The 22,072-nt window shown below is 46.1% G+C and overlaps 1 protein-coding gene across 1 annotated transcript in view; it reads right to left on the bottom strand.

The window, feature by feature from the left end:
• Positions 1-416: 416 nt before the first annotated feature.
• The window catches only part of SLC16A3 (solute carrier family 16 member 3), a 91,851-nt gene continuing 70,195 nt past the window's right edge, over positions 417-22,072 (bottom strand). Inside the window, exons 3-5 of the mRNA XM_082272477.1 lie at positions 8,744-8,887; positions 3,883-4,659; positions 417-1,116 (exon numbers count right to left, since the gene is read on the bottom strand). Of these exons, the coding sequence (XP_082128603.1) occupies positions 824-1,116; positions 3,883-4,659; positions 8,744-8,887 (1,214 nt within the window). The 3' untranslated portion in view covers positions 417-823. The remainder of the gene's footprint in view (positions 1,117-3,882; positions 4,660-8,743; positions 8,888-22,072) is intronic.

Below are 22,072 nucleotides of genomic sequence, written 5' to 3'. Positions count from 1 at the left end.
TCAGAAGGCTCTAGCCCTTCTCTGGTTCTCCTCCAGACCCTGCACTTTCTGCTTCCCAGCTCTGTCCCCACTGTGATGTAAAGAAGGGTGGGGGGCCCTTGACTTCTGATGGTAGGTGGGCTTTTGGCATCTGATGTAAGGGGGGGGTGGAGTCCTCTGGACATCTAGTCTTACAGATACAACTGGCCCTTTGAGGGCAACCATAATGGTGAGGTGGCCCACAATGAAATCGAGTTTGACACCCCTGATATACATAATTCTGCACAGAATGGCTACCCTGTAGCAGTAAATCTGCAATAGGATGGTCGTTAAAGGGAAAAAAATCCAGGATGTTTGTTCTTCAAACTATCATCTAAGCTCACAGAAAACAGTCTGGTATGGACATAATGGCCCATGCAACTTCTTCTTTAAAAAAATTATATGTTTATATATATATAATTTAATAGTTTTCCAGTGCATTTAGCAAATACAACCAAAATCAATAAAACAAAAACAGTTTATAAAGTTCATAAATAAAACAATATATATAACAATCAGGACTGCAAGAATTTACAACAGATAAAAAAAAAAAAAGTTAAAAAAATTACAATCTAAAATGTGTCAACCCAAACACGTGCCAAAGCCTTGACAGGTAACGTACATCCATGTTGAAGAATACGGAGGACCATTTCATCATTGTAGAGTGAGAGATTTATTTTTTGCCCTTTGGTGTTATGGATATATATATATACCTGGCTCCTGAATAACTCGAAGGTGATAGATAATTGGCACAGCCCTAACACTAATCCTAGAAATATCATTTACTAAAACGTCTCTTTGTTCTTCACACACACGTCTCTGGATTTGTCACCACTTCGCCGTTCTGTTTATCTTCCTCTTTCAAAAACTGTTCTTCTTCGGGCGACTGTGGCTTCTCCCCTTCGCCCTCGGGTGCCTTCTCTTGAAGCTTATTGAGTTCTCCGATTTCTGCAACCTCTTCTTTGCCATGTGACTCTTCAGGTTTTTTCTTGATGCAGAAGAAATTGCCGATAGTCAGGACTAAGGCTGATGTGACCACTTCGACACCGGCGATAATAAACACAAACATGTATTTGTGGGTGGCATCTAAAATCTTTCCTACAATGGAAAAGTAAAAAAAATAAATAAATAAATGTTACGTTTCTTGCTTAGATGTTCATCTCTATACAAACTTCACTCCCATCCCACCTAGTATTATACTCAGGACTTTTTTGAACTCCCCCCCTTCCTAAGTCACTTCTCGTCTCCGCTCCCTACCCACCTCCAAGCACCATCTCTTGGTTCCACCCCCTACCCACCTCCGAGCACCATCTCTTGGTTCCACCCCCTACCCACCTCCAAGCACCATCTCTTGGTTCCACCCCCTACCCCCCTCTGAGCACCATCTCTCGGTTCCACCCCCTACCTACCTCTGAGCACCATCTCTTGGTTCAACCCCCTACCCCCCTCCGAGCAACATCTCTTGGTTCCACCCCCTACCCACCTCCGAGCACCATCTCTTGGTTCCTCCCCTTACCCACCTTCGAGCACCATCTCTTGGTTCCACCCCCTACCCACCTCTGAGCACCATCTCTTGGTTCCACCCCCTACCCACCTCCGAGCACCATCTCTTGGTTCCACCCCCTACCCCCCTCTGAGCACCATCTCTGGGTTCCACCCCCTACCCACCTCCGAGAACCATCTCTTGGTTCCACCCCCTACCCCCCTCCGAGCACCATCTCTTGGTTCCACCCCCTACCCCCCTCTGAGCACCATCTCTTGGTTCCACCCCCTACCTACCTCCGAGCACCATCTCTTGGTTCCACCCCTACCCACCTCCGAGCACCATCTCTTGGTTCCACCCCCTACCCCCCTCTGAGCACCATCTCTTGGTTCCACCCCCTACCTACCTCCGAGCACCATCTCTTGGTTCCACCCCCTACCTACCTCCGAGCACCATCTCTTGGTTACACCCCCTAACCACCTCCGAGCACCATCTCTTGGTTCCACCCCCTACCTACCTCCGAGTAACATCTCTTGGTTCCATCCCCTACCCCCCTCCAAGCACCATCTCTTGGTTCCACCCCCTACCTACCTCCGAGCAACATCTCTTGGTTCCATCCCCTACCCCCCTCCAAGCACCATCTCTTGGTTCGCGTGCAGCGCGACTTCGGCGCAACTTGCATGGACTTCATAAAATGACTGTCTATGCAAGTCGCTCCAGGTCGCCCCGAAGTAGTACAGGACCCTTTTTCTAAGTCGGAGCGACTTGCATCGCTCCTATTAGAACTGGTCTTGTACTACTCAATGGACCGTGACGGTGCGCGACTTGCCAGGCTGACCAAGTCGCCTGACAAGTCGTATAAGGCCTCTTTCACACGGTCCGCCTCTGTAGGCGGATCCGTGTTGCTCAGCGGGGATGGAGGAGAGGGAGGTGTCTCAGCCCCCTCCCTCTATGGGGGATCGGATGAGAGCGGACCGCCTGTCCGCTCTCATCTGATCCGATCCGATTACTGAACGGATGGAAAAATAGGGTTTCCATCCGTCCAGATTTCACGGACAGGATCGGATACAGATGGCAGCGGGTGTCAGTGGAGGTGTCTCCGCTGACATCCGCTGCCCATAGAGCTGCATGGAGGATCCCATCAGATCCGCCTAAAAAACTGACAGGCGGATCTGATCAGATCGCCCGTGTGAAAGAGCCCTTAGTGTGAACTGGCACTTAAACTTGTAACAAAAAGTGCCAGAAAAAAACGAGTCTAGCTGCTAATAATGATAGAGAAGAGTGACCAGCGCTACGGACTGTGATATATGGTGGGAGGGTGAAAAGGTGTAAGCTGCCCCAATCAAACCTTAGGTGAAGGTAAAGAGTGATAAATAAAATATGACGATTGGTGTTGGCGCTACCTTTAGAAATTATAAATTCTTATAAATTGCCCTAAATGGCGTGAATGGGAATATGGGGTGTGATGACCCAACAAATGGTGAAAATGTGCCAAAGTAATATAAGTGAAAATCAAAAATTACAAGGTGTTTATTCACATAAAATCAAATTAATATCAAACAGGGAAAATAAACAAATGCCGTGAGTATAGTCAACCCACTACCACAAGGTGTGTGAACCAAGTTGCTGATAAATAAAATAAATAAATAAATAAACGTGCTACACAGAGTGTGATTCGATATAAAAAGGACGTTAGTGTGTAAAGTCCACAAGTGGCCACTGGGTGGCGTTTATGCTGATACAACCTGTATGATGATGTGTAGGGGGTTCCTCTTCGTTGCGGGGAGCAATCGTGGGCCGGTGGCGGGTGGCCTAGATGCTCGCATAGGAAGAAGAAAGCCCCGTGATGAATAAATGAATCATACAGATAAAAAACAAGGCGTAGATAACTCACTCGTTTAGATGATCGAGATCAGAAAACACAGTGCGCGCGGGGATGCTTCCGCGTTCCACGGCCGACAACCGGAAGTGACGTTTGACGTCCTTTTTATATCGAATCACACTCTGTGTGGCACGTTTATTTATTTATTTATTTTATTTATCAGCAACTTGGTTCACACACCTTGTGGTAGTGGGTTGACTATACTCACTGCATTTGTTTATTTTCACTGTTTAATATTAATTTGATTTTATGTGAATAAACACCTTGTAATTTTTGATTTTCACTTATATTACTTTGGCACATTTTCACCATTTGTTGGGTCATCACACCCCATATTCCCATTCACGCCATTTAGGGCAATTTATAAGAATTTATAATTTCTAAAGGTAGCGCCAACACCAATCGTCATATTTTATTTATCTAGCTGCTAATATTTTCTATTTTAATGAAAAACAAAAATACTCCGCTATCATAGCTGTGTACATTATTGAATGGTTACCTGCTGAGGGAGGTCCAATGAGAACTGCTATAGCCTCTGCCAGGAGCACCAATCCAATAGCGCTGGAGAACCTTTGCGTGCCGACAATAGTCATGAGGACTTCAAACTGCAGAGCACCGACCATCCCATATGAGATTCCAAAGAAGATGCAGAAGACCGTCAAGCCCCCGTAGGTATCAGCCATAGAGCCCACCAAATCGGTAATACCATTAAAGATCATGGAGAAGCCAAAGAGATAGACGCAGCGTGGTCGCACCCATTTTAGACCCGCAATGACACCACAGGTAGGTCTAGCAAATATGTCGACAAATCCAAGGATGCTGAGGAGGAACGCTGCCTTTGTGTCTTCTATGCCGAGGTCTTTTGCATAGCTGACCACAAAAACAGGTGGCACAAAAAGCCCCAAAACCATAATGGAGGCAGCAATTGTGTAGATGACGAAGCCCCGATCTTTGAACACTGTGAAGTCCAGAAGCTTTCGTGGAGGTTTTTTTACTTCTTTGTTCTCCTCTTTCTCTTTTTCTTTCTCTTCCTTTGGTGGTTCCAGAGGCCTCATTAATGCACCACATACACAGCAGTTTAGAAGAAGACCTCCGAGGATAAGAAAGCCACCTCGCCAGCCAAACTTATACTGGAGGACTTGCCCCAATGGGGACAGGCAACAGAGGAAGACGGGACTTCCAGCTGCAGCAAGGCCATTGGCCAGTGGACGGCGTTTGTCAAAGTATCTGTTTAACATGATGAGTGAAGGCTGGAAATTCAAAGCCAGGCCCAAACCTGAGGGAAAAAAAAGAATAAGAAGACATATATGTTAAATAATATGTAAACCCAACGTTTCCTATTCCTAATATGTGCCTTCTGTAGCATGTACTTGTATGAAAAAGTATCCTGTTCTCTTTGTATTGCTTTCTTTGTGTGAATTCCTGTGTTCCTGCCACTCCCTCTACCTTCCCTTTAAAAATTGACCACACTAGGCATGGGAGCATAGTGTGGCGGGTTTTCTAGCTGTGCTGTGAACTCTCCTGCTCTCCTCCATGATCAGATTTGTTCTTACACGCCCCCTACCCCCTGCACCGCCTTTAAATTTGAAGACCAGTGTGCTGCTGTTTCTCCACCCTCACCTCTCTATGCAGCAGAGAAGAGAGGGAATGTGATCACTTATTAAAAAAAATTAATATATCAATTAAGTTCACTCCTCCACTGTATCTATGGAGGGAGCCATGTCCCTCCATTACATGGGGGTTGTGGGGGATCGGTAATTTTGCAGAAGAACGATTACATTGTTTTTGCTTTCAGTTCTACTCAGAGGAAGTGACAAAGACATGGCTTTTTTGGCAACAATCACAGCTATCTTCTGTACATGTTGAAAATGTTCTTAGCCTGAAAAAAGAAAACGAATGCAACCACCATGTCTATAGACTTGACAGAATATCAACCAAAAATAAAAAAAAAAACACATTTCCGCGATTTGGAAATTTTAAATCGTGAAGTGTGATTGGGGCAGTAAACATTTAATGGAAAAAGATACAAATATTTGTTTCTAAAAATGATTCTAAAAAGAGAGTCTGATAAATCTCTCTAATGAGACAGAGATTGAAAAACAACCGATAGTGGTTATAATCCTCCCCACTACTTTATCCAAAATAAATAAATAAATAATTGGCCTTAGATATATTTATATAGTGGTTTTCAAAAAGGTTATTTATTGAATTCATGAATAAATACATCTAAAAAAATTGTATTTTTATTTAAATCTGGTTATATACGAAATATTCCATATGAATCATTTGTGTTCCCATTTTCAGCCAGTAGGTGGAGTTACTAGCTCATTTTTACATGGTATCTGAACCCTTCTTTAGGGGTGGTCTCCAAACTGCGGCCCTCTGAATGCCTTTATCCACCCCTTGTGCACGATGACTCTCACTGACGCAAGACACTTTTCCTCCCACTGACACCAACAATGGGGCACTATTCCTCCCGCTGACACCAACAATGGGGCACTATTTCTCACACTGATACCAACGAAGGGGTACAATTAATTACACTGATACCAACAACTAGGTACTATTCCTCCCACTGATACCAATGACACCAATGAGGTAGCACTATTTTCCCACTGACACCAACAACTGGGCACTATTCCCCCCACGGTTACCAACAGGGCACTATTCCTCCCGCTGACACCAACAATGGGGCACTGTTCCCCCCACAGATACCAAAAACGGGGTACTACCTCCCCCCCACAGATACTAACTAATCCTCCCACTAACGCCAACAATGGGGCATTATTCCCCCAACTGATACCAACAGCAGGGCACTATTCCCCCAACTGATACCAACAGCAGGGCACTATTCCCCACACTGATACCAACAACAGGGCACTATTCCCCCCACCGATACCAACAGCAGGGCACTATTCCCCCCACTGATACCAACAACAGGGCACTATTCCCCCCACCGATACCAACAGCAAGGCACTATTCCCCCCACTGATACCAACAACAGGGCACTATTCTTCCCACTGATACCAACAGGGCACTATTCCCCCCACTGATACCAACAACAGGGCACTATTCCCCCCACCGATACCAACAGCAGGGCACTATTCTCCCCACTGATACCAACAACAGGGCACTATTCCCCCCCCCCCCACACTGATACCAATAACAGGGCACTATTCCTCCCACTGACACCAACAATGGGGCACTATTCCTCCCGCTGACACCAGCGATGGGGACCTATTTCTCACACTGATACCAACGAAGGGGTACAATTAATTACACTGATACCAACAGCTAGGTACTATTCCTCCCACTGACACCAATGACACCAATGAGGTAGCACTATTTCCCCACTGATACAAACAACTGGGCACTATTCCCCCCACGGTTACCAACAGGGCACTATTCCTCCCGCTAACACCAACAATGGGGCACTGTTCCCCCCACAGATACCAAAAACGGGGTACTATCCCCCCCACCACACAGATACTAACTAATCCTCCCACTAACGCCAACAATGGGGCATTATTCCCCCTACAGTTACCAACAACAGGGCACTGTTCCTCCCACTGATACCAACAGCAGGGCACTATTCTCCCCACTGATACCAAAAACAGGGCACTATTCCCCCCACCGATACCAACAGCAGGGCACTATTCCCCCCACCGATACCAACAGCAGGGCACTATTCCCCCCACTGATACCAACAGCAGGGCACTATTCTCCCCACTGATACCAAAAACAGGGCACTATTCCCACCACTGATACCAACAGGGCACTATTCCCCCCACCGATACCAACAGCAGGGCACTATTCTCCCCACTGATACTAACAACAGGGCACTATTCCCCCCCCCCCACACTGATACCAATAACAGGGCACTATTCCTCCCACTGACACCAACAATGGGGCACTATTCCTCCCGCTGACACCAGCGATGGGGACCTATTTCTCACACTGATACCAACGAAGGGGTACAATTAATTACACTGATACCAACAGCAGGGCACTATTCCCCACACTGATACCAACAACAGGGCACTATTCCCCACACTGATACCAACAACAGGGCACTATTCCTGCCACTGATACCAACAACAGGGCACTATTCTCCCCACTGATACCAACAACAGGGCACTATTCCCACCACTGATACCAACAGGGCACTATTCCTCCCACTGATACCAACAACAGGGCACTATTCCTCCCACTGATACCAACAGCAGGGCACTATTCCCCACACTGATACCAACAGCAGGGCACTATTCCCCCCACTGATACCAACAGCAGGGCACTATTCCCCCCACTGATACCAACAGGGCACTATTCCCCCCACTGATACCAACAGCAGGGCACTATTCCCCCCACTGATACCAACAGCAGGGCACTATTCCCACCACTGATACCAACAGGGCACTATTCCCCCCACTGATACCAACAGCAGGGCACTATTCCCCCCACTGATACCAACAGCAGGGCACTATTCCCCCCACTGATACCAACAGCAGGGCACTATTCCCCCCACTGATACCAACAGGGCACTATTCCCGCCACTGATACCAACAGCAGGGCACTATTCCCACCACTGATACCAACAGGGCACTATTCCCCCCACTGATACCAACAGCAGGGCACTATTCCCACCACTGATACCAACAGGGCACTATTCCCGCCACTGATACCAACAGCAGGGCACTATTCCCCCCACTGATACCAACAGCAGGGCACTATTCTCCCCACTGATACTAACAACAGGACATTGTCTTCTCCCACTGACCCCCTAGTCTTAAAAAAAGGTAAACTGTGTCTTTCTCTAGAAAGGTTGGAGACCACTCTATAGGAAAATAAGCCTGTTTTTTTCACAAAGCTCAGTACTAGGGAAGGAGACCAAATTTTCCAGTGCTGCAGTTCAGTAATACATACAGATCATGTCCTTCCCCCCAGCCTGTGTCTGGACAGTAAAGGAGAAGCAACAGACTGATGAGCTCATCCCTCTGCTCTCTCCTCCTATTAGTATGGCCTCTTGCACTACAGAACAGCTGATTGGCTCCCTGTGCTGTTTCTTCCCCCTCAATCTGAACTCCCTGTGCAGGGACTGCAAGAGGCTGATTCCAAGTCAAATTCAAGTACTTACACTGCTTGCATTTAAAAAAAATACACATAATGATGTTTATATGATTGCAGAACTGCAATCATTTTTTTTTATATTTGTTTGGCGTCCAACTTTATAAAAATTAGGAAAATATTTTTTTAATAATACTAAAAACTAATGAGAGGCTTTCAAAATGCTGAAAGAACAATGGCTGGAGGTGGGTTGTAGGGTAAGGTCATGTGATGGACAGTTTCTGGCTGTTGCTCACCTGTGATGACTCCAGCGGTGAGGTATATGGTGATAATACTTGTACAGAATGAGGCACACACCATCCCGAGCGAGGCAAAGAGACCGCCAACCATCATTACCGGCCGGCACCCAAAGCGGTTTACACAGATGCTGCACAGGGGACCTGGGAAGGAAGGAACAAAGGTTAGACTGGTGAGAGGCAAGATCTTGAAGAATTATAGGCAAACATTTTTTTTTCATTTTGGATAGAGCAATGGAGGGTATAACCCCTGTCAGATTTATTTTTTGCCATCTGTGTCCCATTGCAGAGATTTCCCATCACTTCCTGTCCCATAGCCAAACAGGAAGTGAGAAGAAGCGTAACTCCACTTTTGTTGAGAAAAGAAAATTCCCCTCTAAGTCATCTCTGTATAATACAAGGATTTTAACAAACTTTGTTGCAGATCCCTACCTTTTGTTATTCTGAAGAAATCATTGTTTGTTCCTCTGTGCTGAGTGGGTCTAATGAGAGTAGTTTTTAAAATTATCTATCAGCTGTGGCAGCTGCAGGGCTCTAAAGAGGAAATCAGCTGGGTCTGCATCCCTTTAGACGTGTTCCTATTGGGAGTATCTCACCAAAAATGACATTTTTGTTGCAGGGGATGCCAGAAATCTGACTTGTATCTTAGTGCAGACTTCTGGGAAAATTAGTGAGCCAATCACACAAGCAGGAAATGATGTTTCTGGGGGTGTGGTCAGTATACATTCTGTGTACAGAACAGCTCCAGGCGGCCATATTGCATTGTATTTTCAGAAAATTACAACAGCTGCAGATTGAAAAGGAAAGGCCATTTTTAATAACATTCAATAACAATATGATTTGTGTCGCAATTGTATACGCTGTATTGTTTTTTGCTATTTTTTTCCCCCACGAAAGTGGAGTTACCCTTTAGGGGATTCCTTGAGGACCCCCCAGGTCACCAGACCTAGTGCCCCCCATTGGAGGATTTCCCCTCTGTTACTTTTCTGGGGACAAAATTGGGGTTTTTATCTTACTTTTACTTTCAGACCCCGTTCACACTGGGGCGATCCGACTTGCCGGGGCGACCTCACAGGTCGCGGTGCGCAGCTCGCACCGCGACCTCGGAGCGGCCGGCACGGACTTCATAACATTGAAGTCAATGCAGGTCGCTCCGGGTCGCCCCAAAGAAGCTCCGGACCCTTTTTCTAAGTCGCAGCGACTTGTGTCGCTCCTATTAGAACGGGTCCACAGCTTCTCTATGGCAGGCGACCTACGGCGACCTGTCAGGCGACCAGGTCGCCTGACAGGTCGCCCCAGTGTGAACGGGGTCTCAATGATAATGGTAAACAAATAGGGGGAATCTCTCCAACGGAGGCACAGACAGCAATAACAACTGACAGGGGTTCTAAACCCTTTCCGCTCTATCCAAAACTAAAAAATAAATAAAAAGGTTTTGTTTTTGTACTTCCCTTCCTCCTGATTGCCATTATCCCCCATTATAGAATCCATCACCACACTGGGTTTTTTTTTTTTTCTGGCCTTCCCTTCTTCGTCCTATGTTAGTAATACAGCACCCCTATACTGTGCACATAAAACCCCCTATTGTATACAGAAAAAGGGCTCCTGTAATAGTCCTGGGATATACACAGTGCAGCTCAGAAGAGCCTCATAGGGTGTCTCCCTCCACCTGAAGACACGCCCCTCCTCCCTTTTAGGGATACACTCCTCCCTGCCATAGGCAAACCCCTCCTCTCTCCTAAGAACACGCCTCTCCTCCTCTTTAAGGACACGCCGCTTCTCCTCTCCTTTAAGAGACACCCCTCTCATAAGGATACACCCCTCCTCCTCTTTCCTTGGAATACACCACACCTTCTCTCTCCTGGGGACATACCCCTTCCTGCTATAGGCACTCCCCTCTCCTCAGGACATGCCCCTCCTCCTCTCTCCTTGGAATGCGAGCGGTCGAATATAAAACCACACCTTCTCTCTCTTTTTCACTTTTCATTTAGGGGTGTACTCACTTTTGTTGCCAGCAATTTAGACATTAATGGCTGTGTGTTGAGTTATTTTGAGAGGACAGCAAATTTACACTGTTATACAAGCTGTACACTCACTACTTTACATTGTAGCAAAGTGTCATTTCTTCAGTGTTGTCACATGAAAAGATAGAATAAATCATTTACAAAAATCTGAGGGGTGTACTCACTTCTGTGAGATACAGTATGTACATACATATATATATATATATATTGTAAAGGAGATTTGTATATCCTGTATATTATTATATTATACTTGTTATATTATACTGTATTTTGTATGTATTGCACACGGCACTAATAATGTTTTCATTACATGTTTGCATTCTTTCTAGTCCTGGTTAGAATTAGCCTGCCTATGTTACGCCCCTTGTTACCATAAAAGTACAATTGTAATATTAATGTGATACCTACGTAATCATGTGTATAAAAACCTTCAATTGCGTCAAATAAAGCAGAACAGTTATTTTGGAAAGATGCGGAGTGTATCTTTTTGTGTCTGTTCCCTACTGTAGTAGTTATTCATTTGGAACCCCTAATCAATATGAGGATAGGCGTTGCCTATCTATAAAATGTCCAGAACAATATATATATATATATATATATATATATATATATATATATATATATACAGGGCCGGTGCTAGACTATTTTGCACCCTAGGCAAGACCAGCTACTTGCGCACACACACCCCGTCCCCCCACCGCCCAAAATAAAAAATAACTGTACACAGTGCCCCCTTTCTTGTACATAATGCCCCCTTTAAACACTACACTCTGCTACACCCCCTTCCTGCACACACTGCCCCACTTTAACCCTACACCCCCTTTATATACACACTGCCCCCTTTAACCCTACACCCCCTTTATATACACACTGCCCCCTTTAACCCTACATCCCCCTTCATATACACACTGCCCCCCTTTAACCCCACACACCCCTTTATATACAAAGTGCCCCCCTCTCTAGAGGTGACATCCACCGGGGATGAGGAGGTGACACTTACTGGCCATGGCTGCGCCCTAGGTGGTAGTGCGCCCTAGGCGGCTGCCTAGTTTGCCTAGTGGTAGCACCGGCCCTGTATATGTATATATATATATATATATATATACACATACATACACACACACACACACATTTTTTTTTTTAATTTTTATTCATTTTTAACCCACTGGTGCTGATATATAGGAAGAAAGAAGTCTATTCACACCAGCTTCTCTCCCAGATTCTCCACCTCTGAGCTGGAGAATCTGGAATGGAGATATTTCAGAGTAACGGCTGTGAGATTTTCAGATCTCACTTTCATAAACTGGCGGTTTGTGACAGAACGGTCATGTACTGTGATGAGAAGCAGAGAACATGTCCTCTGCTCTTCATCGCAGCTACATAAACCGGTATTTACCAGAGATCAGCTATGATCCTGAGGATCACAAGTTTCTCGGTTTCATAAATGGACACCTAAGTTCCTGAAGTCGCTCCCAATATGTTTTATCCCCCCAGACCTTTCACCATTTTTGTTATCCGTCTCTGGGCCCAATCCATCTTATTAATATCTTTTTGTAAGTGAGGTTTCCAGAACTGGACGCAGTATTCTAAATGAGGTCTCACTAAAGATCTATACAGAGCAGTGATGGCGAACCTTTTTGAGCCCGAGTGCCCAAACTGCAACACAAATCCAACTTATCGATTTCAAAGTGCCAACACCGCAATTAAACCTGAATACTGAGGTTTTATTTTAGAAAACCCTTTTGTAACCATCTTTGGCTATGCTGTGCGTATTTGATAGTGGGACGGTGTGTGTATGGTGCCTGGGCCCTTGGATGTGTTTTTAAGAGCCGGTTGACACTGGGGCGACACGACTCTGTACTACTTCGGGGGCGACTTGTGCATTACATTGCACCACAACTTCGGAGCTACTTGCAGGGACTTCACATAATGGAAGTCTATGCAAGTCGCTCCGAGGTCGCCCCGAAGTAGTACAGGACCCTTTTTCTAAGTCGGAGCGACTTGTGTCGCTCCTATTAGAACGGGTCCTGTAGCGGTCAATGGACCGCGAGGGAGCGCGACTTGTCAGGCTGACAAGTCGCCTGACAAGTCGCGCTAATGTGAACCGGCTGTTAGGGTGACAACATTTGTCTATCCTTTTTATATGGTGTTTGGAGGATTGTCATAATACATACAGTAGCTGTAATCAGATCACTGCTCCTCATCATGACACAGACCAATGATTTCTGAGGTGTCCGATGTTCACCCCCAGAAATCACAGCACACTCTCATCAAGTTCTGTATATTTCCCTCATACTGTTCCTGATGCAGGCACCCAGCCACCCAGAGGACGATCGCCCAACCCAGGAGGGATTGCAGTCAGTTCAGCACTCACCCGTCTCAGGCGTCCAGCATCAGTGTGCCTGGCAACAGCTTCTCCTTTTGGTGGTGCCTGTGATTGCCCTCTTCCTACCACTTCCTCTCCTCACTGGATCCCAGTACAGGGGGACCCTAGGACCCCCTTACAGCTCTGTGTCCAGCTAACAGAGAAAGTACCATTGGCCATGGGGTAACTATCTACATTTATCTGCTCTTTTTGCCCCCATGTGCACTATTGATGGAGGTCAGATGAATTTTATCATAGATGGTCCACCAGACCTCAGTACCCCCCTATAGCCATGTGTGCAGGTATTATACCATGGCACCACCAGGGTGTCCAGTCCATGTGGCCCCCAGTGAAGAGACCCAATGCTCTATCCTCTATGTCGGGATACTCACTTGGAGTCCAGCAGAAGTTTGGCAACCTCCTCTGGGCTAAACTTCTGCTGTTGGATAAAGTTGATTTAGCGCTCCCTCTGGGTGCCCAGCTCCAGCACATTGTTCTCCTTCATGTCCTCCTCCTCCTCCTGCTTCTTCATCGGAGGCTGCCAGGGACTTATGGGGCACAGGACGAAGGAGAAGAGGCTTTTTCACTTTGTTTGGCTTCTTTATCGCCCTCCCTCGCTTCGCTGAGCATCCAGCAGGGGCCGCTGGAGAGCACAGAGAGGGGAGAGAACTGAGGGAGGCTAACATGAAGGCTCGTTCACGTATAGGATTTGGGGGAGGTGATGTGAAAACGATGGCTGGTCAGTGTGCGCATGCTGGCCCACAGAGAGGGCTTTGCGTGGCCGCTGTGGCATGGGTGCCACTGGTTCGCCATCCAGGGCTGCTGTTAGAAACCACAGGGCCCCATACAGCTTACCTGACAGGGCCCCACTCCCAGCCACAAGAGACTGAGGACATCGATTTATCAGTCTCTTTCCCTGCAACCTCAGCTCATCTGCACAGATGAATGAATAGGAAGCGCTCTGAGGCTTCCTACTCATTCAAAAACTGAAGCATAGTAAACATCCTCTCTCCTTCCTGAAACATACCCCCTAAGTGCCCGTAGCAGCTGCTGGCGGGAGAGGAGGGAAGCCCCAGTGCTTCGGGGGAAAGGAGATCACAGAGAGGCCCAGAGAGCAGCATAGTTGCCAACATTTGAAAAATATTTTCAGGGACACTTTGCAGCACAGCTATCAATTACTTACCACACCCACTTCCCTGAAGCTCCACCCATTCCACATAATTAATCTCCGCCTACTTATCAGATTATAGGGTTTATAGGGTCTACTCAATAAAGAGAGAATTACAGGAAATTTAAAAGGGAATTTTAAACTTGAGGCCAAATTATCAGAGTTGGAGTAATTCGCCCATTCAGCTGCACTACTTCTGTCTAAAGGTTAAAATTCTCATCACAATTCCCTGCAATTCTAAAGTGTCAAAAGTGCTCAGGTGTGACCATACAAAAAATGTAATATGTAACTATAAAGTGTAATGTGCAAATAAGTACATTAAGTAAGTACAGTCAGGTCCATAAATATTGGGACATCAACACAATTCTAGTCTTTTTGGCTCTATACACCACCACAATGGATTTGAAATGAAACAAACAAGATGTGCTTTAACTGCAGATTTTCAGCTTTAATTTGAGGATATTTACATCCTAATCAGGTGAACGGTGTAGGAATTACAACAGTTTGTATATGTGCCTCCCACTTTTTAAGGGACCAAAAATAATGGGACAATTGGCTGCTCAGCTGTTCCATGGCCAGGTGTGTGTTATTCCCTCATTATCCCATTTACAAGGAGCAGATAAAAGGTCCAGAGTTCATCTCAAGTGTGCCATTTGCATTTGGAATCTGTTGCTGTCAACTCTCAATATGAGATCCAAAGAGCTGTCACTATCAGTGAAGCAAACCATCAATAGGCTGAAAAAACAAAACAAACCCATCAGAGAGATAACAAAAACATTAGGTGTGGTCAAATCAACGGTTTGGAACATCCTTAAAAAGAAAGAAAGCACCGGTGAGCTCAGCAACACCAAAAGACCCGGAAGACCACGGAAAACAATTGTGGTGGATGCCCGAAGAATTCTTTCCCTGATGAAGAAAACACCCTTCACAACAGTTGGCCAGATCAAGAACACTCTCCAGGAGGTAGGTGTATGTGTGTCAATGTCAACAATCAAGAGAAGACTTCACCAGAGTGAATACAGAGGGTTCACCACAAGATGTAAACCATTGGTGAGCCTCAAAAACAGGAAGGCCAGATTAGAGTTTGTCAAACAACATCTAAAAAAGCCTTCACAGATATGGAACATCCTATGGACAGATGAGACCAAGATCAACTTGTACCAGAGTGATGGGAAGAGAAGAGTATGGAGAAGGAAAGGAACTGCTCATGATCCAAAGCATACCACCTCATCAGTGAAGCATGGTGGTGGTAGTGTCATGGCGTGGGCATGTATGGCTGCCAATGGAGCTGGTTCTCTTGTATTTATTGATGATGTGACTGCTGACAAAAGCAGCAGGATGAATTCTGAAGTGTTTCAGGCAATATTATCTGCTCGCATTCAGCCAAATGCTTCAGAACTCATTGGACGGCGATTCAAAGTGCAGATGGACAATATACCGAAGCATACTGCGAAAGCAACCAAAGAGTTTTTTAAGGGAAAGAAGTGGAATGTTATGCAATGGACAAGTCAATCACCTGACCTGAATCCGATTGAACATGCATTTCACTTGCTGAAGACAAAATTGAAGGGAAAATGCCCCAAGAACAAGCAGGAACTGAAGACAGTTGCAGTAGAGGCCTGGCAGAGCATCACCAGGGATGAAACCCAGCCTCTGGTGATGTCTATGCGTTCCAGACTTCAGGCTGTAAGTGACTGCAAAGGATTTGCAACTAAGTAATAAAAAGTGAAAGTTTTAATACTTGGGCAGGGCAATAACTGCTCAGCATGAAGCAGATATCCTACAGAATGACCTGGAACAAATAACGGAGTGGGCAACGACATGGCAAATGAGGTTTAATGTGGAGAAGTGTAAGGTTTTGCACTTGGGGACTAAAAACATAAAAGCACAATACACGTTAGGGGGGGAACCCTTGGGGGAATCAAAAATGGAGAAAGATCTGGGAGTCTTGGTTGATGATAGATTAGGCAATAGCATGCAATGTCAAGCGGCAGCTGCCAAAGCCGGCAGAATATTAGCATGCATAAAGAAAGGGATGTATTCCAGAGATAAGACTATAATCCTTCCACTTTATAAAACTCTGGTCCGACCGCATCTGGAGTATTCTGTCCAGTTCTGGTCGCCAGTCCTCAGGAGGGATGTGTTGGAGCTGGAGAGAGTCCAGAGAAGGGCAACTAAACTGATTAGGGGATTGGAGAACCTTAATTATGAAGAGCGTCTGCAATCGCTTGATTTATTCTCCCTGGAGAAGAGACGCCTGAGGGGGGACATGATAGCAATTTATAAATATCTCAATGGGGATTTCGGCATAGAAAAACAGCTATTTAGTCGAAGGGATTGCATGAGGACTCGAGGGCATACAATGCGATTAGAGGAGAAGCGTTTTAACCTCAGGCAACGTTTGGAATTCTCTACCACAAGAGGTGGTTTCTGCGGGAAGTATGGTGGCTCTCAAAAGACTCTTAGACATACATTTCAAGGATCAGAACATTCAGGGCTATGTGAGATGATTACGGCCACACACACCTACACAGGTTGAACTGGATGGACTATTGTCTTTATTCAACCTCACCTACTATGTAACTATGATTTATGATGGTTAATCTGTCCCATTACTTTTGGTCCCTTAAAAAGTGGGAGGCACATATACAAACTGTTGTAATTCCTACACCGTTCACCTGATTTGGATGTAAATACCCTCAAATTAAAGCTGAAAGTCTGCAGTTAAAGCACATCTTGTTTGTTTAATTTCAAATCCATTGTGGTGGTGTATAGAGACAAAAATTTTTTAGAATTGTGTCGATGTCCTAATATATATGGACCTGACTGTAAGTGCAAAGTGTAAATAAGTACTTTGCCGGGACAATGTAAATTACTCGGGACAGGCTCCTATTTTCCAGGATTGTTTTGGCAAAAACGGGACAGTTAGCAAGTATGGAGCAGATGGAAGGGGCACATGTGCTAGAAACCATCCTCCTGCAGTTGGCAGCTACAAGGGGAGGCGGAAGAGGAACAGAGTCTGCAATAAGATGGTGCAGTCAGCCCTCCTGCTCACCAGGTGCTGGGCCCCCCTTTTACACTGATGGGGCCTGGGCCTAGTACAGAAGGGCTGGCTGTACTGCCTTATCAGCGGCCCTTTCGCCATTACTGATATAGAGAAATCAGAACCTCCTTCCTCCTGCTGGTGATGAATCCTAGAATTCTATTCGTTTTTCCCACTGCCTGGCCACACTGTTAGCTCATTTTGCAATCATCTGTACCCCCAATGTTGTACTCTCTCAGGGTATTATTTTCCCTGAATTTGTTATTCTACATTTAGAACCATTGAACTGCAGTTGTAAGGGTTTACAAGCACTTGAAAAAAAAAAAATCCACAGACAATACGGCTGTTCATAGAGAACGCTGGTAACCCAATAAGCCTGCGTGTCTGGCTTTTCATGCACAGGTTAATCCCGGTGCTGATGGATTACTCGAGGAGCCGATTTATACTCCCCAGATAAGCAGCTCCAGACAGTACACAATGGGAACTTCAGGGAAAACAAACCATCCTGAGTGAATTGCATGCTGGGATGTAGTTTTAGCTTACATCATGCAGGTGCTACAAATAATTTTTTTTTAAAAAAAGTGTAAATGGAAAATTTGCATTCTCAGTGAAAGCTGAAATGTTTTAATTTATCAAAATCGTCTGAAGTTTCAGCTGTGATCATTTGCAGTGTAATCTGAATATATTTCCAGGTGAAGATTGGAACTCATAACAGGCTCAGCTAAAGGCCCGCTATGGTGAAAAATCTGCAATGACATAAATGAAGTCTCACTACGGCACATGTGTCAAACACAAGGCCGCGGGCCGAACCCAGCCCTCCAGGCCATTTCATATGGCTCTCGCACCCAGGGGGAGGGGTTGAAGTGAGATGTGAACAGCTTATAAAAGAGAGCTGATTCCTGCACACTATGCATAACAAACCCCTAAACCAAATGTGTTAAACAGAAGGTCTGCGGGCTGAATCTGGCCCTCCAAGTCATTTAATGTGGCCCTCACATCTCTTACGTAGCTGCGGCACCCCCCTTTGTCTCAGCAGTGGGCAGCAGAGAGGACAGAACTCCTCCTACAGATCCTGCGCCTCTCTGCGCACCCCCTCGAGGACTCCCATTCAGCTGACCCCAATCATCCTCTGGTCCTCCTCCAGACCGTGAACTTTCTGCTTTCCAGCTCCACCCCCAGCTTCTTCTCATCAGCAGCAAATGGTAAGGGGGGTGTAGTGTGATGTAAGGAAGGGTGGGGGACTCTTGACCTCTGATGGTGGTGGTGATGGGGGGGGGGGTGGGCTCTTGGCATCTGATGTATGTAAGGGGAGCAGGGTGCTCTAGACATCTAGTCTTACAGATACAATTGTCCCTTTGTGGGTGACCACAATACTGACCCACAAGGAAATTGAGTTGGATACCCCTGCACTACAGGGTTTATTTATAAAACATCCGTTGCACGAATGTCAGAAGTTTTCATGCAAAATACAAAGGTACTTTATTTTTCCAAAGAGATGTATACCAGTGGTCCTCAACTCCGGTCCTCTGGGCCCACTAACACGCCAGGTTTGCAAGATAACTAAATTACATCACAGGTGATCTCATTTGCTGCTCAGTGATTGTAGTATTCTAGTCTGCATCTCCCAAGGTAATACTTAAAATCTGGCCTGTTAGTGGGTCCTGAGGACCAGAGTTGAGGACCACTGATGTATACCCCTTGCTGACCCATGCTGTGATTGGACACAGCATGAGTTTGGCATTCAGATTTCCTTATGGTCTGACTTTCACAGCCATAGGTTACTACAGGGAATACCATAGCTTTGACTATGCAGCACTTCGGTAGGGTGAGGTCTCTGCTTTTTATAATGTTGTCTAGGTTTGCCATTGCTTTCCTCTCAAGAAGCAAGCGTCTCTTAATTCCATGGCTGCAGTCACCGTCTGCTGTGTTCTTGGAGCCTAGGAAGATAAAATCTGTCACTGTTTCCATTTTTTCTCCTTCAATTTGCCAAGGAGCGATGGAACTGGTTGCCATGATCTTAGTTTTCTTAATGTTCAATTTCAGGCCAGCTTTTGCGCTCTCCTCTTTCACCTTCATTAAGAGACTCTTTAGATCTTCTTCACTTTCTGCCATTTGTCTGCATATCTTAGGTTGTTAATATTCCTCCCTGTGATACTAATTCCGGCTTGTGATTCGTCGATCGTGGCATTTTTCATGATGTACTCTGCATATAGGGTAAATAAGTAGAGTGACAATATACATTAAAGATCGACCGATTATTGATATATCGGGGGCCGATATGCACATTCCCCGATATATCATAATCGGCCCCTGAGGTTACCGATATTGCTGATATTTAGGAAAAGTGCTGTACCGGAGTGATACCTGCAGCTAGAGACATCACCCCGGTACCGGCGTCCAAAGCCAACGGTCGGCTGACTTGTAATGACAACCGATGTGGCTGAGAAGCCACTCAGCTGTCATTACAAGGAGCGGGAGGGGACGTCGTCCTCCCCCCCGCCACCTTCCACGGCTCGCCCTGGGTCTCCCGTCCCACTGGGAGACCCAGGCATCCTACCTCCACCACCGCCGAAGAGAAGACCCGGGTCTCCATGTAAAAAGCCCGGAAGTGATGTCATGACATCACTTCTGGGTACTCGACGCCAAATTTAAAAAAACGGGCAGCATTCAAAACAGCCAAACTTGGCGTTTTGAATGCTTTTTAGCGCTGAGGAGGGGTTTGGGGTCTTTTAGACACAAGGAGTACCTTTATAAATAACATTAATAAAAAAAAAAAATAGTTTTTACATGTACGAAAATATCAGCAGATATTGTCCGATATCCGATGACCAAAATATCGGTATTAAAAAAACGATATCGGTCGATCACTAATATACATCCTTGCCGCACTTCTTTATCAATTTTGAACCAGTCAGTTGTTCCAAGTCCTGTTCTAACTATTGCTTCTTGACTTGCATAAAAATTTTTCAGAACACAAGGGAGGTGGTCTGGTATTCCCATTTCTTTCAGCATTTGCCACATCTTGTTAAGATCCACACAATGCAAGGCTTTACTATAGTCAAAGCCAGTAATCATTCTTATGGAACTCCCTTGCTTCCTCTACTATCCAGCTGTAGCACCCTCCTAGAAAGGTGCTAGGTAAAAGCTTAGTTTTTGGCTCTGCCTGCTTATCAGGGAGCACGGTTGTTAGTTCTGCCTGTTGCATGTGTCCAGGTGTGATTCACTTGGTCTGAGGGAGTGTCCTCACTGTATCCAATAGGGGAGCCTGTTGGACAGTGGAGGAAACCCAGCCAGTGACACACAGGCTTTTGTTTCAGTCCCAGTGGGAGGGCACAAACGAAGAGCATCCTGGGATTGGTCATAAAGGCCGAGGGCACATGTGACAGGGCGTCTTTGGGCGAGAAGCCAGGTCCCAGGAGGAGGGTGACGGCTGTCTCTCCTCCTGTCAGAGAGGAAAGTGGTCACAGGCAGTCGGCCTAGTGGACCAGGTGTGAGGCTCAGCCAGAGAAGTCCAGAGGAAACGGACAGTGGAGCTGAAGGCAGAGCTACCTGTGGAAAAACAGTGCCAGGGGGCTTGCCAGAGGTCTGCCCAGGAAGGGGACCACTCCAGTGGGGTCAGTGGACAGAAGGTCAGCGAGAAAGGGGATGCCAAGTTAGACCCTGAAGAGTAATCTATTGGATAGTTCACCTTTCAAAACTTCACTTCAGTGACAGGGTGAAGCAGCGGCCTTGCCGCATTCAATGCAGATAGAAGTCCTCAAGATTGCGCATAGTTGTCAAGCTGGAGTATCCCACTCATCCCTTCTCCCATTTAAAGTGGAGTTCCACCCATTTTCGTAACTTTAGATGTATGTAATCCCCTTTAAAACGACTTTTACCAATGGAAACATTTTTTTTTTTGCTAGTAAATACCTTATTTTCTTGTTTATTCCTCCTCTCCTCATTTCCGGGTCCGATCGGCGATGACGTCATTCGGCGATTCAGAGTGTGAGCTGGGATTTATTCCATGCCAGAAATCTTGCAGTATTACCCAGGAGCTGAGCTGTACTGTGTGTATTGAGGCCGCTCCCTGCCCCGCCTCCTCTCAGTGAGTTGTACTGTATGCATTGTATTCAGGACGTGCTCTGCCCCGCCTCCTCTCAGTGAGTTGTACTGTATGCATTGTATTCAGGACGTGCTCTGTCCCGCCTCCTCTCAGTGAGTTGTACTGTATGCATTATATTCAGGCCGTTCTCTGCCCAGCCTCCTCTCAGTGAGTTGTACTGTATGCATTATATTCAGGCCGTTCTCTGCCCCGCCTCCTCTCAGTGAGTTGTACTGTATGCATTATATTCAGGCCGTTCTCTGCCCCGCCTCCTCTCAGTGAGCGAGGACTGAAAGCATTATATCCTCACTGAGCTCACTGAGAGGAGGCGGGGCGGAGGCGGGGCAGAGCACGTCCTGAATACAATGCATACAGTACAACTCACTGAGAGGAGGCGGGGTGGAGGCGGGGCAGAGCACGTCCTGAATACAATGCATACAGTACAACTCACTGAGAGGAGGCGGGGCAGGGAACGGCCTCAATACACACAGTACAGCTCAGCTCCTGGGTAATACTGCGAGATTTCTGGCATGGAATACATCCCAGCTCACACTGCGAATCGCCGAATGACGTCATCGCCGATCGGACCCGGAAGTAAGGAGAGGAGGAATAAACAAGAAAATAAAGTATTTACTAGCAAAAAAA

Source organism: Pelophylax lessonae (genome assembly GCF_965119305.1).
Source record: "Pelophylax lessonae genome assembly, chromosome: 11".
NCBI lineage: Eukaryota > Metazoa > Chordata > Amphibia > Anura > Ranidae > Pelophylax > Pelophylax lessonae.
This window is presented reverse-complemented; position numbering and strand designations above follow the sequence as displayed.